The 17,395-nt window shown below is 39.9% G+C and overlaps 1 protein-coding gene across 2 annotated transcripts; it reads left to right on the top strand.

Moving 5' to 3' along the window:
- The first annotated feature begins 737 nt into the window (after positions 1-737).
- Positions 738-12,861, top strand: ube4b (ubiquitination factor E4B, UFD2 homolog (S. cerevisiae)). 2 transcript variants are annotated; one of them, XM_055158827.1, is made up of 29 exons: positions 738-1,069; positions 1,896-2,112; positions 2,597-2,732; positions 2,870-2,957; positions 3,042-3,186; positions 3,273-3,498; positions 3,607-4,077; positions 4,525-4,629; positions 5,390-5,531; positions 5,825-5,925; positions 6,103-6,217; positions 6,537-6,620; positions 6,853-6,909; positions 7,007-7,123; positions 7,213-7,311; positions 7,392-7,505; positions 7,616-7,814; positions 7,916-8,054; positions 8,142-8,241; positions 8,325-8,452; positions 8,536-8,634; positions 8,714-8,949; positions 9,024-9,150; positions 9,230-9,374; positions 10,568-10,702; positions 10,783-10,974; positions 11,159-11,333; positions 12,204-12,350; positions 12,445-12,861. In XM_055158827.1, the coding sequence occupies exons 1-29, from the start codon at positions 1,046-1,048 to the stop codon at positions 12,504-12,506; spliced, it is 4,125 nt and encodes a 1,374-aa protein (XP_055014802.1). In that variant the 5' UTR covers positions 738-1,045; the 3' UTR covers positions 12,507-12,861. The 2 variants fall into 2 exon arrangements, with proteins under 2 accessions (XP_055014802.1, XP_020785271.2); XM_020929612.2 differs by lacking the exons at positions 3,607-4,077; positions 4,525-4,629 and having other exon boundaries at positions 739-1,069.
- Positions 12,862-17,395: the final 4,534 nt, after the last annotated feature.

A 17,395-nucleotide genomic window follows, 5' to 3' on the forward strand; every position in this document is an offset into this window, starting at 1 on the left:
TAAACTGCTCTAAATAATGTTATTTTCTTTCTAATGTCTATTCATAATGTTGTTTTGTCCATACACCAATTGCTTGCTTTTGGTGTGCCATCTGTGCAGTCACTGGTGAAGTGGGAGGGACATAAATTGGTGTGTGAACAGACTGGAGAGAAGAAGAACCGAGGTTGGACTCACTGGATCGAAGATGACAAATTACACTTGGTATGACTCAAATACAAGCACAACTCTGTTTGTGAAAAGTGGAGCAAATAATGATCATTGCTGTCTTTTGCCTCTGTAGGAGCTGTACTGTGAAGGAGAAATCTGCAAGCAAGTTTTCAAGAAAAATGCATGAGCTTAGCTATGTGGAAATTACACTGAAGGAATAGTTCTTGAGTTATGTGGCCTTATTTCAGTCTTCTATAGTTACACCACTAGGTGGCACTGGTGTCAAGGTTGCTGCTGGATAGTCGCTTTTTTCAGCTGGCTGAAATAAAATGACTGTTCTGTGTTAATGTACGATTTTACAACGTGTAAATATATTTTCTTATTTCTTGACGCTCATTTCTAAAAAAAAGAATGAAAATAATAATAATAAAAAACGTGTCAAAACAAAGCAGTGTGACATCTGAAAGCCTTTCCAGGTCAGTTGTCTTAAATAAATAAAAACGGTGTCTTATAACTGTTGTACAGCCCTGGTGCCTCATATACATTTGGGATGTCCTCTACTCTTATATCAATGTATAGCTCTCGAGTCACGTGACCCCGGTGGTGTAGATCCAAAATGGCCGCTGTTGTATTTTGACGTACGCTAGCTAGCCGCTTTTCTTTTTGTTTCATTCCTTGTAAATCGAACAAAATCTTGTTTTGGGGAGCAGTTTGTTGCCATCCTATATATATTAGCGCGCTGGTTACTGACTCGAAGACAATCACTGCTGACACCCATTTACAAGAGGAGCTTGACTATGCATTTTTAGTTCAGATAGAAGCTAGCTAGCTGGCTCTGGCTGGCATACATTAGAAGGCAGCTGAAAGTGAAACAGGGAGCTAAGCTAATTTAGCTGCAATGGAGGAGTTGAGCGCAGATGAGGTAAGATGACAAAGTAGAAAAACGTAAATTTAGCGCAATAAACTTTTATACTAACCTTTAATCTAAATAGAATGTGACATACAGATATTTAAAGGGGTTTTATTATGTGGAAGTCCGTGTCTCCTGATACTACTGCTAACGTTACCAGTGTTTCTCATGAACACAAGCTAGCCTTAAGTTCTAAAGACAAAAATACAACGAGAGAGTTAAATGAACTACGTGACAGACTTATAAGAGACTCCCTGGCGCTAGTTTAAAACTCTAATGGAGAATATACCCGGATAGTTCTGTTCACTTTGGCAGATCAACGATAGTCTTTTGTCAAACCTTCCTGTCAGTGTTCATTATTTTCACCGGAGTAAGATGCTTACTCACTAGCTCCTGCTAAATTGATCCATATTAGAGATAGTGTTCAGATTGTATACATGTTGTTTTCTTTGATGAATTTAGAGTTTGTCGTCGTTTAATTGTGTCTGACTTGATTGACGTGTCGTTTGGAGAACGCTAGCTGTCATTTGCTAACGTTGTTTTGCTAACATCCGAAAATTAGCCTGGAAGGCGACTCAGCATAAAAACAAACTGGGCCACCATTGTGCAATCCCCGCTCCCCAACGTGCCCCGGTATTTGGCCAAGTGGACTATTGCTTCGTTTCATACGCACCATGCATATTTCATCTAGATTTAAAAAAACAATTTAACTTGTAAAATGCATGTACCGTATGGGTGAACGTTAGACATGTGTTTTGTATATATGATACAGGGAGGTTAAGGTTTGTCTTTTTTATATATTTTTTGTAACTAAATTGAATTTAAATTGTCATTCAAGATTCGTCGAAGGAGACTGGCCCGACTGGCAGGGGGGCCTACGTCACAGCCTTGTACCCCCCTCAGCACACCTTTGACCTCCCCACAGAGAGAGACCCCGCCTGGACCCCTTCCCGGACCCTCAGGTGCAAATCAGCCCATGCCATCAGCGGCCTCTCAGTCTTTGGGGCTTAATGTCCACAGTGGTACCCCTGCCACATCCCCCATGGGCACGTCTGGTAAGAATCGTCCTTTAGTCCTTCTAGCAAATAGTTAATAAGTGTCAAGACATTTTAGCACTTCGAGTTGTTCACAAAAAATAAATAAATAAATAAAATAACCTTTACACCTCTGGTTATAGCTCTCAGAAAGATACCTTTATCTTTGTGACCTTGATATTTGACCAGTAAAAGCATTAACTGTTAAAGCTGTGATCATGACCATTAGTGTCCTAGAAATATGAAAAAGCAAGCTGAATATTTCACTGGCTCTAGAAAAAGCAGCTCATGTGGGTGAAACTGTATCCTTTGTTTTCTTTTGTTTATGGAGTACTCATGTGGAGTGTTTTAACAGAACCATCTGTCTTTGACCATTTTGTGTTACACATTTTCACCTTTGAATGTGCCACTGTGTAGGAACTTGATGACTAATAATATTTAAGCACAAATAACAAATTTCTGTCCAGGGTTTTTATAAGACATGTTTCTTGACTTTTGTTTGTAGGAGTGGCTTTTGGGAGTCAGAGCAGTGAGGGTGTGAGTTCCCTCTCCAGTTCTCCTTCCAATAGCCTTGAGACCCAGTCCCAGAGTTTGTCCCGATCACAGAGCATGGATATAGATACGGCCTCCTGTGAAAAGAGGTACAATTTGGTTGCATTAAAATTATGAGAAAGTAAATGTGTGTTATACACACTAAATAATTATGTTAGTGGTTTCTTAATATGTGTGAAGATTCAGTTCTACTCAGAACTACTGTTCATAAAATCGTCTATTGCAGCATGTCCCAGGTGGACGTGGACTCAGGAATAGAGAACATGGAGGTGGATGACAGTGATCGCAGAGAAAAGAGAAACTTGACTGAAAAGGTAAATGAAAGCATTACTTTTCAGTTTTTGTTGCCAGAGTGTATCTACTCTAACTACTACTAACTACTCTCTTTACTGCTTCAGGAAGCAGCTTCAAACTCAGATGTGTCCGAGGAGCAGGCTCTGCAGCTCATGTGTAAGATCCTGCGTGTGTCATGGAAGGAGCAGGACAGAGATGTCATCTTTCTCCCTTCACTTGCTGCTGACTTTCAGCACAACCCTAAAGATGGTAGGCTTTATCAACAATAGTGAATGTTTAAAAACACCATACTGTTCTATATATGTTTTCTAAGCAATATGTTATGATTTGTGCAGTCTATGCTGACTTCAAAGACCTGATCAGTCAGATCCTGATGGAGGTTTTGACGATGTCCACACAGTCTTCAGTCCATAACCCTTTTGCGAGCTTGACTGCCACCTCTCAGCCAATAGCAGCAGCCAAATCTCCTGACCACCGCCTGACCCTGGTACAGCCCTCCAGCCAAGGTGGCAGCCCTATGGGCCCCAATACGGCCTCCTTCGGAGCCAGCTCTTTGTCCAGGCAAGTCTTAGCATTTTTAGCATTTAATACACAGAACTTGTGATAAAGAGTCATATCTGTCACTACTATTTAAGCTGTTTATCATTAAACGTTCAATGTTATTTTCAGTCTTTATGGGTGTGGTAGTCCTCACCCAATGGCTTTGGATGCAGCCACGTGGACCTCTCCATCCCCTTGTTCCTCCTCTTCTTCTTTACCATCCACACCAGTCACTCCTCAGTTTATTGTTCCCCCCAGCCCACCTGCTACAGCTGGTCTCAGACATGCATTAAACTCTCCCTCTGCCCCTATGCCCATCTCCCAGCGTTATCGGCCCTATGCCGTTTCTACTCCTTGGGTACCTCCTTCTCCATCTAGCTCTGGGTACAGACCGTTTAGTTTCTCTGGTCCATCTCCCAGCTCAGTAGGACCCATTGTCCCACCAAACACCCCGGTCCCTCTGCCCCCACCCAGCCCCCAGTCTTTGAACTTCCCCAGGGCTCCTAACCATTCATCCACTGCACCGCTTCCTGTGGTGCCTCCTTCACCTCGAACGAGGGCTAGACATGCTGCATTTGCTACCAGGATTCCACCATCTAGGTATCTCAAAAGATTTGTGCATGGCCGTTTTTTTAACAACTAACAAAAAACTGTACTACTCAAACATGTAGTTCATCTGGGTCTGGCATAGTTAAGAAAGTGTAATGATCATTAAGTCCCATCCCTTAAAATATATAGATGTATTGTATTACTATCTTAATGACTTTAACAATGCATGGTTTGCTGCTGGTAGTAAGTCTGGCTCAGATATAGCCATCTCTTTATTGAAACAGGCTTCAGAGGTTTTTGTGTGGCAGTTATAGGTTCTTCTAATATCTATACATTTGTATTTGTTAGCATCTTTGGTCTTTTCTTTTCCTTTGTTTTTTGTTTTATAGTATGTTTGGTTTTCCTATGTTTATCTTCATATTTTCTTCTTTTTCTTTCTTACCTTCACTTTGTTTGTTTTCTTTCCTCACTTCCTTGTCTGGTCCACTTTTATGTTAGCCCCTTGTCGTTCCTGTTCTTTGCACTGTCTGACATGAATCAGGACAGCAGTGATGAAGAGTCTGAGGAGGAGGAGGATTTTTCTCGGGTTCAGTTTGGGTCCAGGTACACGCTGCCGCACGGTGTGTGCTTTGTGCTTGTAAAGTGTGCGGTTCCTCTAACAGCACACACCAAGGTGAAGCGAATGAGCGATCGATAGAGCCTGTCTATATTTAAACCACTATGTCCATGCACCTTTTGGAGAGGTAGGGGAAGCGCTTTGAAAATATTATCAACAAGAAGGGCTATGCAATAGAATAAAACATGTACAGTACAACAACTATGATAAAATATGTAATAAGTACATAAAATGATAAACACTTTTGATTGTATAATACGCACTCAAGGCACTCATGAATAGAGAGATGGTAAGTTCAATACATTTATAGGCTCAAATTCTACTTGTTCAATTCTGGCCATTGTTAATAAAACTATATTAATATTAATAGAACTAAACTATACTATATTACTATTTTGATACATTAAAAACAATACTTTTAAATGATTTCTAATGATGTTGCCGTTGCAATACAACAAGCACATTGTTTAGGTTACTTCTTTTAACCCACTCATTCATTGTGTTCTATTTTTTCAGGTACTAGTCAAAAACATCCTACATGGTTAATTTTGGAAATGGCTGGATGACTTTTGCTTGCTGCCTCATGTTTTACAGATTATGTCTTACAGTTTGTTTGTTTTGTTTTTTTATGTATTTTTGTCATTTACTTTACTCTGGATTCTGAAAATAACTAACCTTTTGTGCAGTACAGGCATGCACTACCATTTCGTTTGTCTAAATGTCCTTTGTCATTGTTTTTGTTTTTAGTCTTGGTGCATGTGGGGGGAGCCTGTCCTGCAGCTCTGCAGGTGACCGTTTCACCATCGAAACCTGTAAAGAGACAGAGATGCTGAACTACCTCATTGAGCGCTTTGACAGTGTTGGTATGGAGGAAAGAAAAGCTCCCAAGGTACAATTTTTACAATATTAACATTTTATCATTTCTGTGTCTTATGCACTTAATAAGATAAACCTCTTAGCTCATGTGAACTTTCAAAATCAATCCTCTTTTTGCAAGTTTAAGTCTCTTTCCCCTGTCAGTTGACATTTGTAATGAAGCACTGTACTGGTGAAAGCACAGTATGTCCCTCAAAATGAGAACATTGTGTCTGAAATCACATTGAGTCATGGGAGACTTTCTTTAAAACTGGTAGCATCATTTTCCAACACCTCTGAAAGTGTCTTGTCCTGTGTTTTTCATAGATGTGTAGCCAACCAAATGTCAGCCTGCTCCTCAGCAACATTCGCTCCCAGTGTATCTCCCATGTCGCTCTGGTTCTTCAAGGCGCCCTGACCCATCCCCGGTAAGAAGCGCATTAGACATATCTAATCATCATATCTTTGTTTATCTGCCATTTGCTATTGGTGTGCTCTACTCTATTCCTTTGTATTGCATCCCAGTCTCCATGGAAACTATTTTCAGCTCGCTCACGGCCTACATGTGTTATTGCTGAATGTTCATCTTTCTTTTACTCATGCAGGAGTCCTCTGCAGCCTTCTCTGCTGGTCCCTTATATGCTGTGTCGCAACCTTCCCTATGGCTTTATACAAGAACTGGTCCGCATTACCCACCAGGAGGACGAAGTGTTCAGACAGGTGAAAGTGGACTGCAGTGTTAAATAAGCATCTAACATGGCTCATGATTTTAAAATACGGTAGAGTCACTGTTCAGCAAGCAAACATATTACAGGAAACATGGTTTTAATTTTTTGGATAATAATATGGATGGGGACTGCAACAAAACACTGTCCTTTCATTTTAGTTATCATTCCATTACTGTCCTGTAAAGAAAATTATAACTTGATTGTAACTTGTAATTAGATAATGAGAATTTAAAATTGTCTCAGATTATCCAACATGTATTGCTATATTTCATTCACTAATTTGCTTAGATGTAACTTTTGTTTCATTTCAGATCTTCATTCCTATCCTCCATGGTCTGGCATTGGCAGTGAAAGAATGTTCCTTCGACAGCGACAACTTTAAATATCCTCTAATGGTAAGAAAATTCTTTTTTAACATTACCTTCTGCAGCTATACGTAGTGTTAGTAATAATGTTGAAAAATAAAGGATTCATGTCTTAATGAGTTTCTGGCATTCAAAGGATGTACGTGTAGCCTATTACTGCCTCTCCTCTGAAAAGAGTAGTGTATAAAAACGTGCTACATTAGATCTATTCAGTAAATAATTTTTCCGTATTCTTTTAAATAATTTATTTCTTTACCCTAAGGCATTAGCTGAGTTATGTGACATAAAATTTGGAAAGACACATCCAGTGTGCAACTTGGTAAGCAGAAATTTTTACTTAGATTCTTCTCATAATCTGACACTTTGTCAAGTGCTTGAATAAAAATTTTGACATGTTTTTTTTTCCTTTCTTGTAGGTAACATCATTGCCTCTTTGGTCTCCCAAAACTGTGAGCCCTGGCTGTGGGCGAGAGATCCAGAGACTCTCTTATCTGGGAGCATTCTTCAGCCTCTCAGTTTTTGCTGAGGATGATGTAAGTTTATCAATTAATGAAGAATTCCTCTGTGTATTCAATGCAATGAACAGACACTTGAATATTACTTGATCCTTGTTCTTGCTCAGACTAAAGTTGGGGACAAGTATTTCTCTGGCCCAGCCATCACAATGGAGAACACCCGAGTCGTCAGCCAGTCTTTACAGCACTACTTGGAATCTGCAAGAGTACGTCTTGTTTTTGTATCTGTTAGGCATATTTTTGTTTATAATTGTAAAATTGTGAACCAATTTTATTTCATCATCAGGGGGACCTCTTCAAAATACTCCATAACATTTTACTAAATGGAGAAACTCGTGACTTGGCCCTCAACTACATGGCAGCTCTTGTCAACTACAATGTGAAAAAAGCCCAGATGCAGGTTAGACTATTAGCCCTAATATTCTTTTAGACTTTTTATGTAACTGTAAAAATATTATTCGTATTGTACAGTTTATAGTGGTTCATACTGTATGTTTTCTCTTTGTCTAGACCAATGACAATCTTGTGTCGACTGATGGCTTCATGCTGAACTTCTTGTGGGTGCTGCAGCAGCTGAGCATGAAGATCAAGCTGGAGACTGTGGACCCGTTTTATATTTTTCACCCACGATGTCGCCTTGCTGTTAGTCCAGAAGAGACACGCCTCAAAGCTACTATGGAGGAACTCAAGACATGGCTAACAGAACTACGTAAGTACACCTAATATAGATTACTAATTAAAAATTGAAATAAAAAATGCCTGAGTCATAGCTATTTTTTCTTCTTCTTTCTTCTTTTTTGAATTTGACAGATGAGGACCCTTCAAAGTTCTCAGACCCCAAATTTCCCACAGAGTGTTTCTTTTTGACTTTGCACACTCATCATTTATCCATCCTGCCAAGCTGTAGGCGCTACATCCGCCGATTGCGGGCTATTCGGGAGCTCAACAGGTCAAGCATTCACGAACATGCACAATTCCCCTTGTTTTATCATTTAACACCTGTGTAACACCTCTGTCATCTGTTTTGTCATTGTAGGACTGTAGAAGAACTGAAGAACAGTGAAAGTCAATGGAAAGACTCTCCCTTAGCTAGTCGACATAGGGAGATGCTCAAAAGATGCAAAACTCAGCTTAAGGTATATGTGGCTCACTTGACATTTTGAAATGTATGACAGTATATTTATTTACATGTCTTCTACTCCATTAACTCTCTTCTCAGAAACTAGTGCGCGCCAAAGCTTGTGCTGATGTGGGTCTTTTGGATGAGAACCTGCTCCGGAGATCTCTGCAGTTTTACAGCACTGTCATTCAGCTCATCCTTCGTATGGTGGACCCCGCCTACCCCCAGTGAGACTTCACCATGCTATTTCTCTAATGTTTTCTATAAAGTTAAAGCAGACACAAGAATAACTGTATTCATCTTCACATAGCATGACCCTGCCCCTGAACCCTGAGGTCCCCAAAAGTTTTGCTGCTCTGCCAGAGTTCTACATCGAGGATGTGGCTGAATTTCTGCTTTTTGTTGTGCAGTAAGTGTTGTCTCTTGGCTCTACACCATTACATCCTTTGACCTCATTGGACTGATTTATTTCTTTTTTTGTTCTGTAGGTATTCCCCCCAGGTTTTATATGAGCCCTGTGTGCAGGACATTGTGACCTTCCTGATCGTCTTCATCTGCAGTCAGAACTACATCAGAAACCCCTACCTGATTGCTAAGTTAGTGGAGGTGCTGTTCGTCACTAACCCTGCAGTGCAGCCTCGAACTCAGCGATTCTTTGAAATGATGGAAAACCACCCTCTGTCTATCAAACAGCTAGTCCCAGCCCTCATGAAATTTTATACTGGTAATGTAACCGCATAACATTTGAACTAGACCCATTCTGTGGGCAGGTAGTAAATTGTTTTATTGGTTGTCCAGATGTTGAGCATACTGGTGCGACTAGCGAGTTTTATGACAAGTTTACCATACGGTACCATATCAGTACGATCTTCAAGAGTCTGTGGCAAAACATGGGTCATCATGGCACCTTTATGGAGGAGTTCAAGTGAGTTTTAAAATAACATCTGCCAGTCTGGTTTTCTAATGCGACCTAACATGCCCTTTTATTCTGTCTGCCCCTTTAGCTCTGGTAAACAGTTTGTGCGCTACATCAACATGCTCATCAATGACACCACCTTCTTGTTGGACGAGAGCCTTGAATCTTTGAAGAGGATTCATGAAGTGCAAGAGGAGATGAAGAACAAGGAACAGTGGGAGCAACTGCCAAGGGTCTGTCTGCTTGTTTTTAAAATAAATAATAAAATAAATAAATAAAATACACCATTTAATGTTTTAGAGTAGCCGCCTCACCACCTTGAAGGTGCACATTCTCTTCTGGAAGCTAAGCATGGCTGGACCTGGTTAGTTCTGGGGTGGGAGCGCAATGAGAATAACAGGTTCAGGGCCAGCAGTGTCCGTAGTTCATATTGTTATCGTGTTCTTGGCCAAGACACTTCACACACCTTCCGGGGTCCATGTTCCCTGGTGTATAAGACTGTAGCCATGGACCTCTTTGTACTGTCCCGCATTCACTCTCACACTCTGCCATATTTAGAGAACTAGGACAGCCTGTAGAAGATGTACCAGACTGTTGTGTGCCACTGTATTGTTGAAGTTGATGGTATCAGGTGAAAGGAGCAGGAAGTAACAATAAAATTATGTTATGGATTTTATTAAAACAGCACAAACCCCTCCACAGTCTTGCCATATTTTCAGAACTTGAGGGTATACATTGTGGCTTCTTTAAGAGATGCTTTTACAGTGTGAGTTCCTCTTTATAAATAACATTACTCAGAAATTGACGCTTTTCTTAGTTTATTCATCTAGCTCAAGAATTTGAAGTCTATTTGATCTACCAATTCTACTGGCAGCAACATAGAATTGGCCATGGCTGAAGAAATCTCTTATGCAGAAGACCCCTACACACTGTAAAGATTGACCCTGTGACTTATTCACAGTCATAGCAAAGCATGGTCTCATTGGAAACGGTTTACGGCGTAAGGTGAATGGAAAGATGTTGTTAGATGGAATGAGGGTGATACGTGGAATCATAAGAGTACGTCCAGCATTCACACCTGTTACAGATGTCTCCTACTTCAAGGACTTCAAATCTCAAGCCAGAACCAAACTGTCCAGTCAGATGTGCTTATTTCAGCTTAGTTTCACTCATTGCAGAAATCCGCAATGTTTTCAGTCTCCTGTGATATTTTTGTAATTTTTTTTTTTTCTTTTTTTTTTTCTTCCTTTCTTTTTGTTTTGTAAGCATCCATACTTGTTTTGATATGGAGAGACCATGCCTGTCTTTAGAGAATGCATACCATGTTCAATAACATGGAATGTCCTGATCAAATAAACACAAATAAACAACCAGTGTAACAGTGCAATAGTTGTTCAATCTATATTGACAGAAATTATTTTTGCAGGAGCAGCAGCAGAGCCGTCAGTCCCAGTTGACTCAGGATGAGCGTGTCTCTCGGTCTTACCTGGCCCTTGCCACTGAAACAGTTGAAATGTTTCACATTCTCACAAAGCAAGTTCAGAAGCCTTTCCTCCGACCTGTGAGTGTTTGATTCTTTAATTGTTTCAAACAACAAAACAGAATTTAAAAAACTGAGTCTAATTTGACAACTTTTTACAGGAGCTTGGACCTCGCTTAGCTGCAATGCTGAACTATAATCTCCAACAGCTTTGTGGCCCCAAATGTCGGGACCTTAAGGTGGAGAACCCTGAAAAATACGGCTTTGAGCCCAAGAAGCTGCTCGACCAGTTGACTGATATCTACCTGCAACTCGACTGTGCCCGCTTTGCTAAAGCTATTGCAGATGACCAGGTTAGCATTTACTCATTAAGATGAGTTATTAAAAAACACTCTTTTTTGAAGTCCTAATACTTTCCCTTTAGTCTGTGTGCACAAAAGCTTTAATATCTTGTTGGAACTGTTTATACACAATCAATCGGAGAAAACCTTCCCCATTTGCAGTATTTTTCTGACATATTTTTTGTTTTGTTTTTAGCGTTCTTACAGCAGAGAACTCTTTGAAGAGGTGATCTCAAAGATGAGAAAAGCTGGTATAAAATCCTCCATAGCCATTGAGAAATTTAAGCTGCTGTCAGAGAAAGTGGAAGAAATAGTCGCCAAAAACTCCCAGTCTGAAATGGACTACAGCGATGCACCAGATGAGTTCAAAGGTGTGTGCCTCTTACTTTCCTGCGCTTTATAAGGGACTAGTTAATGCAATTTTGATAAGGGTATGCAATTTTGAGGAAAAACATTTAATCAAACCCCTTTTTAAAAGATAAGATTAAAATATTTAGGTTTTTATTATGACAAAGACAGTTATAGTGCAGTGATGTTTGCACAACCTGGTTTATAAATCTGACCCTCATGACCCAGTGGGGACAGCCAGGATCCTCACAGCTTGTGTCTTTGTGGAATTCCAGACATTTGCCAAGGATTTTTGTGGCTCACGGAGATCATATAGTCGGCTTAGAGCTATTCCACGCTCTGACCACAGACTTAATATAATCTAGACAGAGAATGTGTTCTGCATACCTCCTTTGATATTCACATTCACCAATGAACCCACCGCCGTCGGGTAAAGTGTGTTGGACAGGAGGTTTGAGGATCAGCTTTCATTGTGGTCGGGATCCCCCGCACCAGTTTTATTTTTGTGGCGTTCAAGTTCTACTGTAACAACCTTATGACATTTCAATCTAGGCTACTTGTTTTTATTTGATATATCCACCATGTGGCTTTCATAATAACAAGCAACTTCCCATAATTAGTTGTTACAATGACCAAAGCATGCTGTAGTGTCTTAATTGTATTTTAGTGCTGTACAATTAATCTAATTGTAGTTGCAATAACAGCTTTTGCTTAAATCAGTTATAAAAATATACATTCTAAATGTTGTGTAATAAACAAAATAATAATAAAAAAATACTAATATGGTCACTCTCTAACAGCACATAATAATAGCCCTGGCAAATATCACTGAAAGCAAATGTGGCAGGAGATCATGTGTGTATTTTATTATCCATGTGTCTTTGTGGTAACAGACCCTCTGATGGACACTCTGATGACTGACCCTGTGATGCTGCCTTCTGGGAACATTATGGATCGATCCATCATCTTGCGCCACCTGCTCAACTCTCCCACTGACCCCTTCAACAGACAGCCGCTGACCGAGAGCATGCTGGAGTCAGGTAACCACAAGCATGGTTCTGCTCGTGACCTTTGAACCAGTCCAGATCATTGTTGTCATTGAGGAACTGATCTTAATTGAAATGTCTTCTCTAGTTCCTGAGCTAAAGGAGAGGATCCATGCTTGGATGAGAGAGAAGCAGAGTGGCCGGCAATGACCTCAAGATGAAACCTGTCTAGACTTCAGTAAGGGATTGGTCCCAAATCACCTAAAACATTTTTAATGAGAAAGGAGACCTGATTTGTTTTTCCCTCATGCATTTACCCTCTTTGTCACAAACCATTATCGTGGTTAAAAATATAATAAAGCTAAAACTTTTACGTTTTTTCTCATGAGTTTTATGTAAAAATATAGTATAAATATTTACAAATATTGAACAAGACCTAATGATATTGTTATATGCTGCAAAAGGACTTTTCCTACAACAGGTTTATCGCTGAGGCTAGTTTTCCTTATTGCTTCTCATTTGATTGTAATACTGTGTTTTGGAGCCATTAAAGTTATTATTTGAAGTTTCTGTGTATGGGAGCATGGTTGGGGCTTAATAGAGTTGCTAGCCCCTACTTGTGACAGAATCACGACAGTGTTTCCATTCTTCAAATAATTAGTGACCTAGCCCTATAATTATAGACTTCAGATCGTACTCCTTCTAGCAGCTGCAGTATTGATGATTTGAAATTCTTAGACTGAGAAACTGTCCAAGCTAAATTTACCTATGAATGTAGCATGAACACTAGGAGCATATTGTAACCAACTCTGTTCATATGAGCCCTGGATTTCCCTATTCAGAAACAGCCTCTTGAATCACATGGTACCTAACATGATCTTAGTGACCTTAACTGTACAGGAAGTCATTTCATATAACATACTGGTTTTGGAAACTAAAGTTTTGATTGAAATAAATGATGCACATATGTACACAACTTGTCAACTATTTGTTACCCCGCACTGGGCAATGCATCATGTAATCGCATATAATGCATTCTGCAAGAGTTTCAGGAGTTGTTAAGATTTGCACATAATTTCTAGCTAAGAAGCCTTAGACGAGGAATGTAGATAATGTGTTAAATGTGTTTTAAACCCATAATTGATATAAAAATGATACAAATTGTGTCTACTTAATGTTACATAGGTTTGATTTCGTCACGTGTCTCTGGTTTCTATAAGTTGCTTTGCTGTTATCTCCTTAAATCAACGGTACTGTATTTTCTAACATGTTCTAGAAATAATCCACATGCCAAATAAGTGACGCTCATAAAGAAACCCCGGGTTTTAGGTAAAGCTCTTTTTATTCGCTGGGTGGCGCTCTTTATGATCACAGTGGGTGTTGCGGTGACAGTACTGGGAGCGGTGGGAGAAATCCTGCAGTGTGGCGTCACGTTGGGAAAAAATGGCCCCGCCCAAGATCTCTGATTCTCTGGCTTACTATTGGCTATCTGCAACATTAGACACTGATATCTTGTCTCTGATTGGTCGGCTTAACTGCCACTTACCACGCACAGAGGGAGTTGACGTAATCTCTTCGGTAAATCAAGCGATACATCAATTCTTCTCTCCGCTCGGGCGCAGAAAGACGTCCGCCTTCAACAAAAAAATACAAACTAAGGATTTAAACAACATTTCAGTGATAATCCACCGGAGGATATCTTTATAATGGGTGGTTTGCATCTACGCGGACTTATTAGCAGATTTCATGAGACGGGATTGTGATAAAAACAACAAATTTTGACGCCTGCTAGCTCACGATACTACTCGCCGCTATCCTATGGTTTTGGTGTGACCTCGGTGAGATTATTTAAGGGTAAGTAACATCATTTGATGAGCAGTTTGGACTCACGATGCACAACAGAGGTATTACAGATGAATAGAGTGCCAGCTGTCGCTCGGTAGTTTGTTAGATTTAGCTGTAAGCTAGTCATACACAGGCAAGTGTCTCTGTCTGGGAGCCTGATACTTTGGTCCGTTACTTCTTAATTATCCATTGGCACCCATTTGGATGTAATATTGCAACTAAATACAGTATTAAGTATCATATATGTATATGTTTCTTCATCTAATTACGTTATATTGATGAGTGGGTAGGATTTGTATAGACAAGACTGAAATCCCATTTGTCATTGCGCATTTTTGTTTTGGAATACACTACCCTTAAAAATCAGCGACATGTATTAAAATAGGTGTATGAATGACTTTTATCAGAGAGCTACTATTTGGAAGTTATTGCTAAATAAATATGCAGTTGTTGCCAACCAGCAGCAGCAGTGGGGATGAGACTAGCCTACTTCCTGTAATCAGCGAATTAAAATTTTGGGACAGAGAAAGCTCTCCAGCTGTTCCCCTGTCTGTACAATATCAACATTAGATGTAGCGGCTAGGCCCTGCTTTCTATCCCACTGTGGTCCACTGCAAATGGGCAGATAGGATTTCATGGGCGTATGCTTTTAGCAAGTATGGCTGACTGACTGGAAGGACGAGGAAAACATGGGGTGAAAGATGTATAGATATTAATTGGGTTGAGTGCATTAGAAAGACATTTGGGGTGGCAGAAATAAAGGCCGCACTGTTTCAAGTGACAGGCTTTTGTATGTGTTTCCTATGTTGTTTAGATCTAGTGCTGTTCCACTGTGTTTATGTTGTGCAAACACCAACTCAAACCAGTTCTCGTAGTCTACTTAAAATATTTGAGAAACATAAAAACATGCCTGGGGGGAAACCTGCCAGAAGAAAAAAATGAATTTCAAGAAAACACTTAGTAATATTTTTGTTTCCCTGTTCAGGTAAACAGATGCTTCTATGGCGTATTAATTAACTTCCTGCTTTTTCTTACAGGAAGGATACACATAATTGTATAAAGGGTCGGCCTAGAGCTGCCAGCATGTCCGGGGCATCTGTAAAGGTCGCTGTCCGGGTTCGTCCCTTCAATTCAAGGGAAACAAGCAAAGAATCAAAATGTATCATCCAGATGCAAGGCAACACCACAAGTAAGTAACTGATAATGTGTACACAAATTCCAGTTATGCTAAATACATGTATGACAGGGTTCAGTTTCACATGCCACCACATGCTTTTGGGCTCAAAGCAGGGAACAGCACAATGAGCAAACTGAATGGCTAACGGTTGGGGCACAAACAGGCTTGAATGAGAATAAAAGGCTTCACAGAGGAAGGGGGCTGCATGCCTGAGGAGTCTGTGTGAGAAATGCTGAGTTTGGGCTGTGCTGTGGGCCGCTGGGGTTCACCTCATTGCCAGTTCTCTCAGTTCAATCACAACTTTATTATGGAGTTGGTAAACTGTTTAGTCGTCTGTTATCTCTTTCTAAAAACACACAGTGCTGTGTGTGTGTATATATATATATATATATATATATATATATATATATATATATATATATATATATATATATATACATATATATATATATATATATATATATATATATATATATTATATATATACATATATATGTATGTAAAAATTGGTTGTAAAAGCATATTAATCTTTCACTAGATAAGGCAGTTGAAGGAATTATGAAATGCTTTGTTGACAAACTTGGATGTAACCATGATGCAAAAATGACTGACCTAGCCATTCCAGTTTTGCTTGGGGTTATAACAAAGAGTTTGCACAGTTTTTTAAAAGTGCATATTTTTTTACATTTTTGTGTACTGCTGTTGCTGATTGTTGTGGCTAAAAGTCATGCTAATGCTTTGTTTACTAGCTTATCAAAGGCGGCGCTTTAGTCTTGAGATTCCACCTGTTTTTGCGTGACTCATTGTGTGCTGTGCTAGCTGTTGTCTTAGCTAACGCTGCGCTTCAGATTTGTTCGGCACATCCCTGACATACATATGATCCTTTATAATGCGTCTTTAATATGACAGAAACCTGTTTTAACAACAACTGCTGTTCATTCGCCCATATATTTTCCTGTCAGTCTATGTTAGACTCAACTGGGAGTAAGCCTTTCAAAATCTCCCATAACATCGTATGTCCTCCCTGTTATGCTCACTTGCCCTTTATCCTCTCCACCAGCTTTGTTTCAAATCCCCACCACCCAGTATATTTCTTAAGGGGTTTTCATTATGCCCAAGTCACGGGAGCTTGCTGGAGGGTGACTGGCAGTGGCTTGTAGCAGAGATGCGGATAAATATGCAGTAGTTTTAAAAGGAGAGAATATGTGGAGTTGGTGAGGCTGCAGTGTTGCCTACTCTACCTTTGTCACATGGGCACATTGCGGAGCAGGAGCAGAGAGGGAGGCTGGCACTCGGCCATGCTCTCCTTCATTGCAGATGGTGGTATGCTGAGAATGTTACTGTCTTTAATAGAACACAGCCAAACTGTACCTCAGACAATGCTTCCTGTTTTTGCTTTTGGTGAAGTCGTACAATCACATTTGTTCACAGGGGAAATGTATTCTTGTATTATGACTTTTGAGTTTATTTATTCCAGCAAATATCCACTGAAAATGTATTATGAAACTTAAAGTTTGGAGGTTGTGTAAGGACAGAATTGGTAGCAATGAGGGAAAAGGCAAAGTTGTGCTCAGATGTAAATTAGTAAACAGCAGTAAACTATTTTTGTATGTAAATGCCATATTAAGTATTTTGGTTTTCAATTGTTTTAAAGTACTTTTGTGTGTAGCAGCAGGTTTATTGTGAAAAATGCAGTACATTGATTGAATGGAACCACTGGAGTCTCCCAGTGGGCTTGTGATTATTCTAAAGAATGGTATGAGAACTGTAAGTAGCTGGCAAATGTATAGCTGATGCTGCTAATAAAGTTTCTGACCATATTTTATAAAATGCTGTGTTGTCAGCTGTGGTGTCCAGCAGGTGTGCAGGTGAAAGCCTGGCACTCCCCTTATTGTTATAGGTGGATCAAGGGCACAGTGCTTCTGTTGCGGTGTGTGTGTCAACACCACAGGAGGAGATCAGGGGTCACCCTCAGCTCTTCCTATGGACATGCGCTGGAGGATCAACATTGAGGAAGTTTTGATCAGGAAATGTGTCCAAAACCAGAATTTGAAAAAGAAGTAAATACATTTAAACA

Source organism: Boleophthalmus pectinirostris, unplaced genomic scaffold (assembly GCF_026225935.1).
Source record: "Boleophthalmus pectinirostris isolate CB_2022bp ecotype Guang Dong unplaced genomic scaffold, ASM2622593v1 HiC_scaffold_229, whole genome shotgun sequence".
NCBI classification, from domain to species: domain Eukaryota; kingdom Metazoa; phylum Chordata; class Actinopteri; order Gobiiformes; family Gobiidae; genus Boleophthalmus; species Boleophthalmus pectinirostris.